This window comes from Pseudorasbora parva, chromosome 8 (assembly GCF_024679245.1).
Source record: "Pseudorasbora parva isolate DD20220531a chromosome 8, ASM2467924v1, whole genome shotgun sequence".
NCBI lineage: Eukaryota > Metazoa > Chordata > Actinopteri > Cypriniformes > Gobionidae > Pseudorasbora > Pseudorasbora parva.
In genome coordinates, this window is record NC_090179.1 from 11,070,466 (window position 1) to 11,088,171 (window position 17,706).

At 38.8% G+C, this 17,706-nt stretch overlaps 1 protein-coding gene across 2 annotated transcripts; it reads right to left on the reverse strand.

The window, feature by feature from the left end:
* Positions 1 to 493: 493 nt before the first annotated feature.
* On the reverse strand, positions 494 to 13,346 carry hnrnpl2 (heterogeneous nuclear ribonucleoprotein L2). Of its 2 annotated transcripts, XM_067450096.1 has the most exons (14): positions 13,196 to 13,345; positions 12,573 to 12,691; positions 12,249 to 12,486; positions 12,074 to 12,161; positions 10,837 to 10,931; positions 10,525 to 10,597; positions 5,175 to 5,207; positions 3,811 to 3,879; positions 3,340 to 3,596; positions 3,131 to 3,252; positions 1,796 to 1,997; positions 1,649 to 1,706; positions 1,399 to 1,503; positions 494 to 915 (listed from the first exon to the last, which is right to left on the reverse strand). In XM_067450096.1, exons 1-14 carry the CDS (start codon positions 13,280 to 13,282, stop codon positions 857 to 859), a joined length of 1,605 nt encoding a protein of 534 aa, XP_067306197.1. In that variant the 5' UTR covers positions 13,283 to 13,345; the 3' UTR covers positions 494 to 856. The 2 variants fall into 2 exon arrangements, with proteins under 2 accessions (XP_067306197.1, XP_067306198.1); XM_067450097.1 differs by lacking the exons at positions 3,811 to 3,879; positions 5,175 to 5,207 and having other exon boundaries at positions 13,196 to 13,346.
* Positions 13,347 to 17,706: the final 4,360 nt, after the last annotated feature.

Sequence of the window (17,706 nt, forward strand, 5' to 3'; positions counted from 1 at the left end):
GGGGACAGTGCTTGCACCGTCCATGTAGAATTGACGCGGTGTTTCATTTTTGGAGGTGCAACACAGCTTATAACAGAGCAGAACAGTAACTCCCCTAAGTAAAGCTCAATTTATACTTCTGCAGAAGTATAAATTGAGCTTTACTTAGGGGAGTTTCGGTTGAGCATATCTGTATGGCGGCAAGTTGGGCTACACTACATACTTTTGTGCGGTTTTATAGACTAAATGTGTCTGAGCCGTCCTCAGCTCAGCTAATGACTGACGAAACCATGTGCAAACGATCTGCAATCAACAGCAAATGGCAGTGAGCCAATTTTGAATACGCAGATTAAATTTCTTTATTAAATTGATTACATTGTATTGTCCAGATCGCAAATATATACTAGGCAGTAACATCCAGGCAGCTTTTGATAAAGAAAAAAAGAAACTGCTGCAAAACATTTTAAAACATGAGTCACAATTGTTCCCTTGCAAAAGCAAATCACAACAAAGACCCATTATCACTTTTTATTTTACAATCAAAAAACAAAACAAAAAAAATGCAATCTTTACAGGGTGACATTTCTAAAAGTGAGGTGCTGAGCACAAAGCTAACAGTCAATCATGGTAAGCAATAAAAAAAAGAACAAAAACAGTAACAAAACCAAAATACTGGTACAAAAGCGTTTTAACTCCCCGTTTCCATTAAAAACAATGAGTTCAGTCAGTTTCACACTCAGCTTGTGCTGTGGCTCAATCAACATAAGGTTAACTCAACACGTCTGCACACCCACTCGCACAAATGAGCCATAAGGGACAATAAAGTAGCAGGAAGGTGAAGTGACGGGTCAGCGATGATACTGGGACATGATGCTGCTCAGTTTGCGTGCTGTGCAGTAGAGAAGCACAGCTTAAGTGTATATGGATACGGGCCGCCTGCGGAGAGAAACAGGATAAATACATATTTTTAACATTGAAGACTGGTGGTGGGAAAAGGTTGTGAACAAAAGTTTCCTTTTAAAAAAAATACTACTGAATACAAGCTTTTACAGAGCTTGTTTCATACCTACACATGACAACAGCTCTCTATGGTTGGTTTAATTCCTATTTTTACCAATTTCTTTATTAGTGAAAAATACTGTAAAAGGATTAGCTAATCAAAAACACGCAATCCTTGCTCAAACTCATTTTAATTTTACAGATTTAGCCATTACGTTAAAAAAAATGTCGCTGCATACAATTCATTTCCAAAATTAGTTATGTAAAATAAATAGCTTAATGTCAACAATTGTAATGCATGCGTTTTTACTATCTTTAAATGTGTGTGATAGTGTGTGTCATCAGCCACCCTGCTCTCTAAAATATCAGCATCAGCCATCAAAATCAAAACAGTCACACACTAATGATGGGGTCACTTACTGGGGTTCTTCATCTGGTGATGGTTCATCATAGCAAGGGCCTCCATGGCATCATTAACAGACTCCCACTCCAGAAGCCCAGATGAACTCCTCTCTGATGTGGAACCTATTCAAATGGAGCAAAGCGGGATTGGAGACATTATAAAAACATATAGATGACAAAAGTTTCCCATATAAATCTAGTTACTATTAAATTAGTTGATGCCATGTTTGGCTTTTATTTACAACAAAAGCACTTTTATATTACATACCTTTGGCTGCAAAAAGTTTGACATTGGAAGGACTCTTTACACCCAGTTCTTCACAGATCTGAAAAGAGAGGAAGGTTTGAAATTTACACATCAAATAACATCACAAGACAATAAAGGTCCAGACAGTCTCTGATGTGATGAACTGACCCTGGTGAAGGACTCTGGTGAAGCCTCGGGTGCAGCGTTGAAAAAGTGGAGGACATTGCTGGGGTGCTGAATGCGGTTCTTGGCCGCCTGCTCTGGAGAAGTGAAGCGGTTATTTCTGCTCCCGTGAAAGTCTTTGAAGCTGCTGGACCCGTCCTCCAGCTCATATGACTGGCCGGGCATGATGGCCTGTTGCTTAGACACACTGACACGAAGAAGAAAAAAAATATAAAGTTAAATGACTAAATTATGCATCCTGCTGCTGAGAGCAAGTATGGACTTGCTACTGCCATTACATACAAAGGCACACTGCAGAAAGCAAACAAACATGTAGACACTCATCCCGAAGCAGAGGGTTTCAGAGGAGCTCTGATAGAGCGCTGCAGGACTACCTATATGGCAAAAAATAAACCAGACTATTTATATGTTGAGCAATCAACCTCATTGGCTGCAAGACCAGCAGAGGCCAATCAGCTTGTGTCATGCAGTAAGGATTTGAGTGCTTTAGACTGCACATAAACGAGCATACGCTGCATCATGTTCTTAATGGCAGATCTTAAAGTCACAGTAACCTCTAATGCTGTCTGTCATTAATGTTTATCAAACAACAAAGGGTAAAAGAGAAAAAAACAAATAAATTGTAGATTTCAGGATTCATCTACATTTATTTTATAATTTATGAAGTGCAGACTGTAAAGTGTTTGATAACGTTATTCAATTCCTGTATATTGATTATATATAAAAGGTAACAAGTAAAATTACATTATAATGGGTGTGTGAGAAAATTATTTTACGTTCACTTATATTAAATGTTGCTATTTTTTAAAGCCTAATAAATGTTGAAATTGATATAGCTTTTAACTATACGGTTATTTTGAATATCCATCATTAATGTAAAATCTATTTCATAGAGCCACCAGTGGCTGTATTACTATCAGTGATACTGGCCTTCATTCATAAAAAGATGCCATTAAAACAAATATTTTAAAAATCCAGTCTTTAAGTTGTTTCTACATTAATTTGGACAGTAACTGTGAAATTACAACATTTAAAAAATTAAAAAAAAAAAAAAATCAACAAATTTTACCTCATAATCAGATGGAAAAAAAGATTTAGCATTTAACTTAAGTCTAGTTTAAAAAATATAGTTGTTTTAATTATTGTGAACATTAAGAACATTAGCGCTTTAATTTTAAAACTATGGATGTAGTAATGTGCCTTTATTGATTAAAAAACTAAAATCAAAGCTCATCAGCAAAATATGAAACGAAACATGTACAATCCAGCTTCCATTATCGCAAAAAAAAAAAAAAAAAAGGACCTGCAGTCAGAACGTACCACACGTTGAGCTTCTGATTGAACAGGAAGTTGTTGTTGAGATGCGAGATGGCACGATCCACCGCATAGCAGTCTCCCATCTCCACCATGGCAGCCCCAGGCTTGCTCTTCATGAATTTCACCTACATTTAGAAGAGGAATAAAGGGCTTTCAAATGACGCCGTTTGCACTGTGGCAGTGTCTCGCTCACGTATTGCTGTTGTACGTACCCGCTCCACATTGCCATACAGGCAGAAGATGTTGAACACCCTGTCTGCGTTTATTTTAACTGGATCCAGCCCGTAGACCATGATCACAGGGGAGTCTGCATGAGCGCCGTATTCTCCTGGGGGCGGAGGCGGGGGACCGTACTGTCCGCCATAACGCTGACTGGTCCCACCACGCCTCGGAGCACCCATGGGTGGCCCCATCCGTCGGCCTTCATAGGGTGCACCATAGCTCTCTTCTTGGTATCCGTGATAACCACCTGAGAATCCACAAATGACATATAGGACACGTGGGGTGGGGGTTGCACGCAGGTTAGGAGTATTTCACACGCCCTTCACTTAAATTAAAGTTAACGTCAACACAGCACCATCTTGCTGCCACTGTGACAAATGCACCCCAATTTGATGCCGTTTTAACATTCACTCCCCTGTTTGCGAGCAAATGTGTAGACGCGTGTACCCCGCAAGTCTTACCATACTCTGGAGGGTGGTCTCCCAGCAGAGCCGGCTGCCTCTGGCGCTTGTTGGGGTTGGCGTTCATATCTGAGAGGCGAGAGAAGAAGGCCAAGAAAGGAAAGGGGCAAAGAGAGAGTGAAAGATGAGTTCGCTGAGAGGCGACAGGACAGGACACTGACACTGTAACATTAATGGGACTGGCATAGAGACAGAGCATAGTTAGGACGAAGGCACAATCGAAACACTCTCCATTGACTTTGTATTGCATGAAGCGGTCGCCTCGTCTTTTCTCACTTATAACAAGAAACAGAACAATGTCTAAAAGCTGATGTGTGACAAGGTGTACAGCAAACAAGCTAATAAAAACGAGCGCTTAAGGAGACAAAAGAGGATACAGCCACGTGAAGCTTTAGCAGAAAAAAATGGGTCAATTTTGGGTTCCTGACACTCAGTTTGCCTACGTGTGCGGTGAACATTTAGTCAAATATCCAAATGTCAGTTTTATATATTATATTTCCTGTCGCTGATTACCTTCTCCTCCAGTGGGCGTACTTCTCATAGTAATATAGCATGTTGCGCTCCGTCTCAAGTGCCTGTATACACTTGTGTCCTTAAATGTTTTTTGGGTCAACAGCTTATAAAAACTTCTCTTTTTTTTTAGATTGTTTTCTGTACACCTACTCACATATCAGCTTAAAGACATTCAGAAATGACAAGGAGGCTGCTTCCCGCAATAGAAAGTCAATGGAGACGGTTGGTTTGTTTTCCCCGCGGTGGGCGTGGCTTTCAGATTATGACGTGTGTCGCTCTGTCTCTGTGCTTTAAGATCAGCAGAGAAGGGGACACCAGAAAAAAGGGCGATACTGTTAGGGTGAATCTCATGGAAATATTTCTTTACAAATATTTGTAAAGAAAATTAAGTCTTGTCAATTTTAAATCACCACATTTTGTAATGGTATATCATGTATCGATGTGATTATTGTCCAAACTGTTTTTTTTTAAATTCTTACCAAAGGTGACTCATTACTGAAGTCTTGTATTGTAATGTAGTAAAAAACTTGTTTCTTTAAAATCAACAAAAATACCATGTCGTCTACATTTTAAATGAATTTAAGAATACGTTTTTGCATTACGGAAATGAGATTTGCCACATGAAAAACCGGTTTCATGAGATTCACCCAATGAATGTGAACTATTTATTACTACTCACAAACACAGTCAGCTGGGTAATATACATAGTCTTTCTTTTGCAGTGTACCAGCCCAATCAAACGTATAATAAAAGCAACAGAGTAAACTAATCGCCTTGACAAATGTAGTAAGTCATGTTTGGGAGTGAGTGAAAGGGTGGGGGAGGACAGAAAGTCTACTGCAGACACACACCTTGATTGCCCCCATTGCCATCAGCATCTGCACCTGTTCAGGTACACACAGTGCAAACATCAATCTCACGGACATTTATGAAATACCACATTACAGGTTTCTTACTCTATTCAGGAGTTAAATGTGTAGGGCACCATGCCTTTAAATCACTCTGCTTATTACAAAACACGCAACAAATTAAGAAGGTATATACAGCAAATAAATTATGTTCTTAAACAGCATGGGAAATTCAGTGTGATTTCGTTTTGCATTAGGAAGACTGATTAGCCGTTTTGAAAACTTATGTTTTAGGAGATTTTCTCCATCCCATAACCAGTGATTTTAAGCCAAAAGTATACTTCAGTTTTGATGCAAATGCTGAACACATAGCACTTCAAATCTATTTGAGTGCGGACAAAGATGATTACCACGTGCACTAGAAAAGTTCATCTTTCTCCAATGTCTGCAGTGTTTCTCTCCAGAGGTTACAGCAGATAGTCTTAGTCCTCATTTTAACTAGTTGTGGATCTCATCTCGTTTCTAATGCTTTTCCTCTAGAGGACGGATTTGTCGGCTGCATGCATCGTATGTCTCAATACAGAAAAGTACTCGTTACAAAATTTAGTTTTTCCTCTTCAACCCTGCTCCTGGGGACTCACTGTCCTGCAAAGTTCATTTCCAACCTGCTTCAGCACACCTGACTGTGTATTTTCAACAGCTGCGTCCGAAACCTGGAAAATGCTGCCTTCGGAGGACACATTTGAAGACAGGAAGGCATCAAGCCATGTCCGAATCTAATGTTTGCTTCACGTCTCCTGAGAGACCTTCATCTGATGGATTTTTAAAGGGAGCATACATGTCCTTCGCTGCCTTTGATATCCCACAATCCTGTGCTTTCCATTCAGTGACAGTTGATCTGGGGAAAAAGATGGCGTCCGAAAGCTGCGTTTGAGGGTCAGTTTGTAAAGTTTTTTTACCAATATTTTCCACTTCTGAAGTCTTTTATAGCAAGAAATTACTAATGTAGTAATTAAATGTGTTTAGTTCTCACCAAAGCTCTCTCTATTTTGCTGTAGATCATTAAAGTGTTACACTGCCTTAGAAGTCTGTCCGAAATAGTTTTGTCAGGTGCCTTCATGCACAAAACGCTGCCAAGCCATTGTCTCATTAGGCAGCGAGGCAAGTCAACTGCCTAGGTTTTCGGACGCAGCCAACATGTGCTCCTGAAGAGTTTGATTAGCTTCAGCTATCTTTGATTAGGGTTGGAGCTAAACTCTCAAGGACAGTCGGTCCCCAGGAGCAGGGTTGAAGACCTCTGCTCTAGGTGTAAATTACCGTTATTTCTTTGGAATGTAATGGCTACTTTTCTAAATTGAGGCACACTCAGTGATGCACAACAAATCAACAAATGCATCCTCCTGCAGTTGGTTGTGGTTTGTTCTGCATCAGCCATTTTTTTCTCGACTGCGAAAGTGTTGCCACCTTTTGGACCAGCTTATCGATTAAATAATTTAAGTGCGAACTGAGCATACAGCGCACACACTGTTTGAAACATTAAGATATGCGCGTAGACTAGGCTGTTGAAGAAATGTATGCCATGTACTGTACAAATGCATAAAAACTTAAGTACACTTTGGACTTTAGCGGTTCTTGCTTTACAAACTCTAGGAGTAGGGATGCACCAATGACATATTTTCAAAAATGATCCAATAGCCATAATAATGAATATCAGCCGATACATATCACGGTAGCAGTGAAATGCTCATTGTAGAATATCTATAGCTGTGTGTATGTGGAACTGATGATCTATCTTCTGTGGGTTAAATACAATCCACTAAATACCAGGGACGTCGCTAGACCTATTTAACAGAGGCTTTAGCCCCTCTGAAATATTAATTAGTCACAAAATAAATAAAAATATCAGCCAGTATATTACTGTCAATCTTATCGCCATAAAGCCGAAAGTTTACTTCAGGAATTAATAAAGTGAAAAAAACAGAACAAAAAAGGAAAATTGTGATCTATATTATTACGTTTATCAGTATAACGCAGTATTTATTTGTGCTGTAACAGCGATTTGGGACAAATATAAATGTCATCTAATGGATGTTTAGCTAACCTAAAATAGATATAGATTTGTTTACACTTAATTGTAATTAATTCATTTATTCATATATACAGTACTGTGTCTTAAACACATTAGTATTTCACACCCCTAAAAAAAAAATAGTATTAACGCAGTTATTTATGTTTTGCTGTAGTGTGAAGAGAAAATATCCGTTTACATTTGCAAAAATTCGTTTTTTAATTACTTGTAATAACCTGGTGAGATTTTTTGCATGCACAAGGAGTCTGACAACAGCCGGTGTGAACTGATTGACGATGCTTTTAAAAAATAATGTTATAAACAGATATTTATCAATTAACTTCTGTTAACTAACTCCCTTTTTCTCAGGTAGCTTTGCAGGAAGGTTTCTTGCCGCAGTTCTTCTGGATTTAGTCGGTCTTTTCTGTTTCTTCAGATAACCACAGACAGACTCTCTGACAGCGAGATCAGATCACACCGACTGTTGTCAGACTCCTTGTGTATACAAAAATCTAACTGGATTATTATAATTAATGGAAATGATATAATAATATAATAAGAATGTTTGGAAATGACACGCTGCAGGAAAAGATAAATGACTGGCTTAAAAAAAAAAGTTGTGTGTGAAAATACTAACAAGTCTAAGACTTTTGCACAGTAATATACATATCTGTTTATATACACACGTCTGTTTACCCAGTTAAGCCATTGAAAAGCTTCAGTAGGAATATAGTGCACAAAAATGCTTATGGTGCTTTAAAATGTTTTTTTGCCTTTTGTGGAGCTTAATAGTAATAACCGTAAGTAGTCCGTATTGGAATTGGATCGTTCCTGTTTGACCGATACCCGATCCGACAAAAAATAGCAGTATCGAAACCAATACCGATACTGAATATCAGATTGGTGCATCCCTAGTTTAAGAAGTCACCTTGTATTTGGTGTAAACACAGATAAGGAGGGATTATTGCCCCACCAATTGAAAAGGGGTACTAAGCTTGCCTCAAAACATCTCAGAGGATCACAAGTATGATAATGTTGCTCACAGAAGCACAACCCAACCCAGGAATGCATTTTAATGCACTTGCTGAACTACATAACATTTGTAGCCCAATGGGGGAAGACAAAGAAAAAAAAAACTCAACTGAAAAGGAAAAGATCCAGTTAGTCAAACATTTGGTCACACATCCCCATGAAACAGACTATGAACGCATCACTCCAAGACAACAGAAGCTTGGGGTTACTTACAGTACAAACGTAAGGGTTGGGGGTTGAAGGATGGGGCAAGTAGAACATGCCGTAAATTAGCCACCGTTGAGCATCTTCCTCCATTTCGCACTTAAGAACTTTCCATTTCTTCCCCCACCAGTCCAATCCACTGATTTCCCAAGCACTCTTCATCGTTTCAGATGGGTTTCAAAGCTCCACTGATGCCAGCATGTGTTTCATATTCACATTTCAAAGCCTGTCTTCTTACGGAGGTCGAAAAGTTGGAGCAATTTATGCTCAATTCAGATTGACTGGCACTTCCACTAGAGACACAAAGCCAACCTGCATCACACGGAAGGTGTTACACAGTAGTCATACGACTGAAAAAAAGGGAAAAAACGTCACATATTGACAGAAAGAGAGAGGAATCGTAAAAGGGAAGGACTAGAGGAGGAAGACATGTTGGGGGAAGAGTGTGTATCTGAAACACCAGCTTCCAGGGCAGAATTTCAGGGCTTAACTGAGTTTTTTTTTAACTTGACGTGTTGGCTGTCTGCATGTCAGTGCGTCTGCTTGTTGGAAATTTGTCTGCAGTGTCTTCGGTGTCTCGAGTGGTTTTGTGTCATCAGCTGTTGACGAGTCTGGCATGTCGATTTGTCGGTGTGGGGGGGGGGTTGTGTTGTAACGATCGGCACGGCGAGAGAAAGACGACGTAGCCCAGAGAAAGACAGACAGGTTCAGAGAAGGCTGTTTGTCTGTGGATGTCAACAGTCTGACATGAATGAAGAGAAGAGGTCTGTTTGAATTGTGTCGTGGTGTCACTTGAGGATGCATGTCAAAAGCTTCCCTTGTTAGCAATGAGGTTGTTGTGAAGGTGGTGATGTGTCACAGTGGAGTGTGTGTCTTGTTCTTGACCCGTAAGAAACAACGGGATAAAGTTGAATGGGTGTGGGAGCCATAACTACTTGCACCGACAACCCCAAATCCTTCAATGTGTACTGCCGTTCAACAGGAAGAATGTCTTCGTTGGCAGTGTCATTTCTGTAGGAGGTGATGAGTGCTAAATGGTGCGTGATCACGTGTTTGTCAAGATGTCTTGCTGTTTCACATGAGTAAAATGAGTGTTTGTCCTTCTGGAGAAATGTTCTCGCAGGTATAGGAAGCAGTTGTGGTTTGTTGACTGGTACAGTGTTGGAAGTCTGAGGAACTTGTGTCTTCAGTGAAATCTAGGAAATGTCCCCCAGTGTCCAGATGTACTGAGTGTTGTTGTAGCACTTGATATTCTGGAAGGTTCTGTACTTTTGCATTGTCTCTAAATGTGCCGCATAAATGTGAGGAGCAAATGGCCAGTGAGAGCACAAAGAATATTTCTCTCAACGGTTTGTTTAGCTGCAATTTGTTCCGAGACAGGAATATCTTTGGGTACACCTTTGATGGCCATGAATAACTTCGGCCAAAATCATGTAATCAGTGGTCCTAAGAGGTCAACATGAAATTAGAATTGTGCCACCTAACTTTTAACACGTTACTAGTCTTTTGTTGAACAATTAATCAATGCATGTTACCCTGAAAAACAACAAAAAGACTTTCCATTTCGAGTGATGAAAATTCAATACATTTACAATGGACAAAATCAAATTCCCCTCCATGTTTATCCATATCATTTCACCTGGAAAAGTAAAATAGGTTGCAATCATAGTTTCATGTTGAACATATAATTAGATCATGGACCTATATGGTGCTTACCCACTAAGCCACTTGCCCCTCACATTACTGACATGTGACGGTCTTTGCTGGAAAAGGAAGCTTGTGAGATATCAGGACAACATTCGGAGGAAGCCTTAGCAAGATCACACAGATACAGCTTTTTACTATGCCCTCAGAGAGTCAGGAAAACATACACAGCAAGCGGTGTAGATGTTGGCCTACAGACGTATGCCTAACTCTCAGCACAGGGGAGGTGAAACTGTGGATTCATTGCTGCAGCTATTAGATGCCCCAATCCCACCCAATTATTTCCCCCACAGTGGCAGTAAGAGCACTGAGAAATGTCAGAGCAGATTTAGGGGTAAAAGGTACCTTGGCTGCTCAGGTTTGGATTGGTGTAATCCCACGTGTCCTGGTCATTCTTGAACACATTAAGACGTGTTGGCTAAGAGGGGAAAAAAAAAAAAGTTTGAAAACCTCAATACTTGAGTAGGGACGGCAGATATTGATTATTAACTTAAAGTTTTTTTTACACTAAGTTTGCTTTCAAGATTTTAGAGGCACAGTGATGTTCCCTCTGATTTCACATTTAAGACATTCATGCATTCAGGATTATCTAAAGTCTGGAAAATAATGATAGAATTGATTTAGTATTACCACACAGTGAATTTAGATGAACCTCACCTTGGCATACTCGATCTTTAGTGTGCAACAGCCGGAGTAGATATCCGCCCCATTGAGTGAGGCCTTGGCCCTTTGGGCGCTTTGAACGGAATCAAATGTGTGTGGAATTAAAGAAATAAAGAGGAACTCTTGTGTGCCATGACTACAGATGTGATTATTAAAAGCATTCTTGGAACGCAACAAACTATAGTTTCAGTTAATTGGTATGGATAGAAAAATCCGAACAATTTTCCACTTTCGGGCCAAAAGCAGGCTCTCTAGCACGTGCCAGGGCCAGTTGCGTTTCCACTGTCACTTCCTGGGCTTGATAAGGCCTTGTCGGCGCTTCCTTGGGGCCAACGGTCTAGGTTTTTTGACTTGTCGAATAACTGACTACAAAGCAGGCCAGCCCAGGCTTGAGGATTGGTTATGAAACAAATGAGGAGTTTATACTAGAGTATGGAGGAGATGTTACGAACAAAGGAGTTTATCTGAGTCTGGAAATAGCAGCGTCACAGATGATTTCATATACCAACTAAAATATGCATTAAAGACTTTTAAAATCATTTTAGTTCAAAACTGCCTATCAGACAGCAATGAGTGTTTGAAATAACTTTCTGTTGGTGGATTCTGATCTCTGTATACCACAGAAATATTTATATTCAATGCAAAAGACTACACACGCTAACCACCATTACTATAGTAAAGATGGTAAATATATGACAGCTTGAAGAAATCAGACAAATCAAATTAGCTATCACAAACGTTTATTTCTAATCTGTCAGTATGTCTCAACTCTTAAATAGTGTGTAATTGTGGTAAAACACTGATGCTTGGGTGTTAAGTCTTTATGTAAACATTAAAAATGCTAACTAACAGCTGTCTTTGGTGTATGTTTTGCGATCCTGCTAGTTTCCAGTGATTTCGTTCTGATTAGTTTTCTTATAGAACTTCCATTTGTTAGTGAAATGATGGGTTTGTGTGACGTTGTTCTAGAGAGGTGTTACGGGTGGGTTTTAGTGAAGTGCTTTAGTCTACCCTGACAGTGCTACAGCTCATTACCCCAGCCTGTTGAAAGCCATGGCTCGCACTGGCCTGACTGTTAAAGCGGCTAATGTTTGGAAGACATTCTTAGTCCACGCTTTGTAAAAGAAATCATGGGAAGTAGAGAATGATTCATAAACACAAATTACAGCTCTATGCAAACAGGCGGCATCTGACAATTATCTTCGATCTTAATACTGAAACAGTAAAGGATATTCCACCATGGCCTGGACACCATTCTTCCTGAAGATGACGATTCTCTGAACAGGACCACAGTTGTTGCAGATAGTATACAGAACATCCTATAAAAAGAAAAAAATAAGAATATTAGTGTGAATTGTTAAAACACATTTCTATAATAAAAGCATCAATAACCCTGTGAGTATTACCGTAGTAATGGGATAAATGGGGTTCATGATCGTGAAAAGCAAAACATTATTAACACTGCGGGAGTCGTCTGGGTCACCCGGCCTGGATATCTTCTGACTGGTAGAATAGTTTACGAATGCAGGATGTCCAGCGATGTAGATCTGGTTGTCGTTGGCATAAGTAACAGCATTGCAAGATCCATTCATGTCCTCATATTCAACCAGGGCTTGACGTTTCTTGGGCATGAGTACAACATAACTGCAGAGAATTGGAGATGGATGAGCCACAATGCATTTCAAAGAAGATAAAATCAAGGTACGGCATAGATAAAGCAGGCAAGTTACCTGATGGTTCCAAACTCTTGCAGGGCTTCAACGATGTCTGCCTCCAAAACCCCATCCACCAAACCTCGGACATGAACCACAAGAGAGGGAAGGGTCTTATGTGGGTCATCATATCCTTCCTATAAAACATTACAGGCATAGTTCATTATAACATAAAAACAAACAGCGTATAAAAAGACAATTATATTATTTGCAGTTTACTTGCTGTGTACAAATGGAGGATATTCTCTAAATGTTTTAATTATCGTGTTCATTGTGTAGATACACAGTATTTCCCCACTCATTTGGATTAACAATGTATGCATCGTGTATCTATGATCACGGCTTACATGCAACATAATCCATTCATTCAGCAACCTATTCGAGTATATGTGTGGCGTGAAAAATACATCCATTCCACACGGATGTAGCAAACATGTTCTTCATAATCATCTCATTTTTATTACATTTGAGTTTTTGTAATGCGTTTGGCGCAAAAAATCCAGCATGCTGTGCGTTAGCTCAATTGTTTGGTTAGCCGGTTTGCTAACTAGCATTGTTTCAGCCAGCTAGCTAACTAAAGCTACGCCAGATAAAGTCGCCAATAAAATAACTGATAGTATGTAAGCAAATATTTGTCTTACGGTAGCCATTCCTCCCTCGCTTTCAGTTTTTTGGCGTTTTGTTGCTCTGCCGCCTTCACTGTAGTAGCGGGCCGTCTGCGTCGCCATGTTGTCCCGTTACGAATCACGCGCAGCAAAATGAAATGGACGAAAACTACAGAAAATGGGACAGGCGGGGGTGACGCCCCCCGGACAAAAAACGTGAATATTACTGGTGAAGCGGAACTGTCAATCACCACTGTCATCCAATGAAAATACCGTACCACTACGCTGAGGTCCATGATTGGCCACTACAGGATTCACTCGTTCACCGAAGTGATACGGAAGCCCTAAAATAAAAGGCAGCGTTATATTTTAACCTCGACGTCTAGATGTCTCGAACGACTTTATTTAAACGATATTTAATCTGAAAATAAATCGATTTCTAGAGATCTCGACCTTTATTAGGGAGCTAACTATATGTAGGTTACTTACTATAGCAGAGCTGCCAACTTTTCAAAAAAACTTAGCATTTGAATGGGGTACTATTGTTTGTTTGTTTTTTGCATCTATATGACGGTTTGTATATACATCCTATAGACACACATTTTAAAGCACTAGAGACAGTGGCGTAACTTAGTAATGACGGGCCCAGTGAGGCCAGTAAGGGTATGACAAAAAAGGTAACACTTTAGTTTAGCGTCAAATTCTATATTGCGATATTGGCTGTTTATTGCTACTTATAAATCAAAAATTAAGGCCTTATTCTGTATAGGACCTACATCCCTCAATCATAATAAAGACACGGTTTTATAATCACTGAGATTCCAAATGTGAGGTAGTTAGGGGGGTTCGGGGGCATGCACCCCCGAGAAAATTTTGATTTCTATGATCTACATATGTGCATTTTAATATGTTCTGAAGACCAAAAAAAATTGATAAAAATAGCTTAAAAACCATGTCAGGGACAATTTTCGTCAGTGAAGAAAGTAAATCTGGTTAACTGATATTTATGTTTTATGAATCATTTTCATAGACACGTTAATTTATTGAAGGCTACTTGGAAAGGTAACTACATTTATTAAATTAATTCACAATATGCACACATTCATTAGGCTACTAATCTTATGCCCAATACAGGCAGAAAAAAATACTGAGCTATTTAATTTAAGGCTACAAATGGAATTGATTTAGACCATTTTAGTTGGCCGCCCATGATTTAGACCAACTAAAATCAGTAGCTTAGTTTGGTATAGTTCTTTTTGCGTGCATCTCTCTCTCCAACACACACGCTCGTATTCTTGATCATACTTTGCTTTGGGGTTAAAAAAAACTGGCTACCTTCACAGCGTTATACGGTTAATGAACATCCCGACACCGTTTAGATGAATCGCCTAAATGTGAATATGTGCTGTGCAATTATTATTAAAAAAACAACAATAAAAAAACAACAACAAATACGGACATTTTAAAGAGAAAGCGTCTGATCTGATCATATCAATATGGATACTTTGCACCAGCTCTGCAATTTAGCACTCCAGACAAGTTACATTTATTACACTTTATAAAATATAGCATAGCCTATTGCTTTAAAGGCACACATATAATAACTATCTATAGGCCTAATTAAAACATGTATTCAAGAAATGTATTAAAAACAGACAGACTTAGCCTATCATTTCAGCTTTACTGGAAGGCCCCAGAAACAGGCAAGAGGTTTCGTTACGCTCGTCAATCGCGCCGGCGAGTTCTGATGTTTTTTTTTCCCTCACTAATCATGATAGCGGATATCATTTTTGGTCATACAAATAAATGTGAGACATAATTTATAATAAACTTACAATAACAACAAAACGTTGTGCTTTTGTAAAATAAAAACGGTGCACTTTCTGTCTGCGAGAGAATCTGAAACTCACTGAATACTTATCACATGACATAAACATGAAACATACGGCTAAAGAAAGCTTGAAATTGCTACTTTTAAATCAAACAATTCACATTTTAGAGGGAAGTGTGAGTGGAGAGCACTGGCATACAACGGAATATCTAGCGCAGCGTCACACCAGTCTGCTTCGCTCACATGCTCTGATGAAAAGGTGGTCAGTATCCTAAGCGTGGCGGTTGAGTGCGAATGCCGTGTGATTTTCCAATCTGAAACCAGTGCATTTCATTTGAAATGTGAGTGTCACAATATCATGTGGAGTCACTGTCGCCAGTGGCCCGTTTGCAATGTGGGTAGGTTTGCACTGAAGTTACGCCCCCTGACTAGAGCCATGATTTTCTCTAAATAGAACAAATTGATTATACATCATCAACCTACAGCATACTTTATACAGGGAAGAAAAAGGAAAAAATCTGTCCTGTCTGTTGTGCGGCTCTTTTTTTGCTGTGGCTGATCTAAAAAAAAAATGTTTGTAGTAAAACCACTTTAAGTAGCTAAGTAACATTCAAGCTACCCTTATGAAAAAGTAGCTACACTATACTTTCAAAAAGTAGCTAGCTATATTGAAACTACTTTATTCTTCTTCTTTTTTTTACAATGAGACTGTTACAAATAACTGAATAACTGTTAATGAAGAATGTTGTAATATTTGGGGTTCCAAGCAACATAATGCAATGTAATTATGATTTCACAGAGTATGGGGTGAATTCGGGTTTATTGGAACACTTTTTCCCAGTCATTTCAATGGGAAAAACTGTCTGAATTATTGCACAAAATTCTGAAATATAGCCTATATCTCAAACTGTCTGTCAAAGTGCAAAATGGCTACAAATTTAACATCAGTTCAAGAACAAAATGTATGCAACTTAAATGAGATACTCAAGAGTCAGGATTAGGCTAAAGATGCAGGTTACTCACAGCACATGCAGTGATGAAGCGCAAACAGAACCGCTCTGAGTCATGAGCTGCTCGCGTGCGCATTGCTTGACTATTTATTTTCGTTACGAATTGTTTAGTTAAAAAATGGACATTTAAGTCCACATGTCATGAAACCAAGAAACTCTGCTTCTAATCACAGGTCGAGAGCTGTCATTCCAACCAACTTTGTGATGCAGTTTGCAAACGTTTGTTGGAACAATGTTTCGGGAAACACCGACTCGTTTAACGTTAATGATGGAACTTGCGACCATAGTTAGCTAGAGCTAGTGACTAGAGAAGTTAGCTTTTCGTCAGAACTCAAAACGGAATGTAGCTTTTGGTCGCGCTACACTTATTTAGTTGCACATTTATCTTGAACCCCCTCACCGAAAGCATAACTAATCGATTACGAGGGGCTCATCAGGTATATCTATAGATAAACTTATCTTTCAGGCATTTGACCGACAGGGTTGACACTTCAGTGTGAGAAATCAAGGGTGTGGCGTGTGAAACCAATCAAATGTGTGTGTCTCACGGCCAATGCGTGAGAGTTGGCAGCTCTGGACACTTCAGCGTGAGAAATCAAGGGTGTGGCGTGTGAGCGTGTGAAACCAATCAAATGCGTGTGTCTCTCTTTACAGTCTATGGTCTCACGGCCAATGCGTGAGAGTTGGCAGCTCTGACTATAGGATTAGGGTTCTTTCTTTTACTGTCTATGGGTAGGATTCGGGGTTGGTTTAGGGTAGTTGCGCGTGCATAATTTACTTGTAACTTTTGTAAGTACGTGTGAATAACTGTAACGTTAAGTACTGTAAATTAAAGTGTTACCAATATTTATATAGATTCCTTTGAATGTATTTAGGCTATACATAGGCTATATAATTTATATTTTTAACTACAAAAAACAACAACTACATAGGTCTAATACATAAAACAAAAATGTGTGTGTGTGTATATATATATATATATATATATATATATATATATATATATATATATATATATATATATATATATATATATATATATATATCACTGGGCCAGTATCATAAACTTATATTGAACACATCAAGATTCTCATCATCTTTTGTTTCAGCAGCGTCAGCCAACCATTTCCTCACATCATTCTCAAATTTGTTAATTTCCTCTGTTTTCTGTGCTAGCCAATGTTGTTGCTTATTGTATTCAGGGTCTGGCAAAGGCATTTCCAGCAGAGTAGGCCTAATTTGAATTTCCAAAGCATCATTACACAACGTGATATATTTATTTAGACATTTTTTCACGTGAAACACAGTTTGAGATGTCCTTCTCCCAGAGAGAGCCTCATTGATCCTTTGCTTAATTTTACTAGCTTGCATAAGGTGAACCAGTAGGTGCCTTATGGCTCTTTAATAAATATCCATGTATCTAATCTTGTTGCTCAAAAAAGTATTGCAGTCTTTGCATTCTAATAAATATTTAGGTATGATGATCAAACACTAGATTTCTTTAAATGTGAAATTTCAAAACTTGAATAACTTGCATCCTAATATTTTTAATGAATAATGATACTTATATAATCACTCACAAGTGAATATTAAGGAATGGCACATATAATTTGACCCAAGAAATGTTTAAACTAGTGCTGAAACAAACATATTTTTTCTTATTATGTATATACTGAATCAAGATCAAAAGCATTACGCACAACCCC

Excerpts from the sequence above, each read along its gene's own strand:
- hnrnpl2 (XM_067450096.1), bottom strand. The coding sequence starts at position 13,282 with ATGGCGACGCAGACGGCCCGCTACTACAGTGAAGGCGGCAGAGCAACA. Across the intron at positions 3,880-5,174 it reads TGGCAATGGGGGCAATCAAG|ATATGAACGCCAACCCCAAC; the intron begins GTGTGTGTCTGC and ends CTCGCCTCTCAG. Across the intron at positions 3,253-3,339 it reads TGTATGGCAATGTGGAGCGG|GTGAAATTCATGAAGAGCAA; the intron begins GTACGTACAACA and ends TTCTAAATGTAG.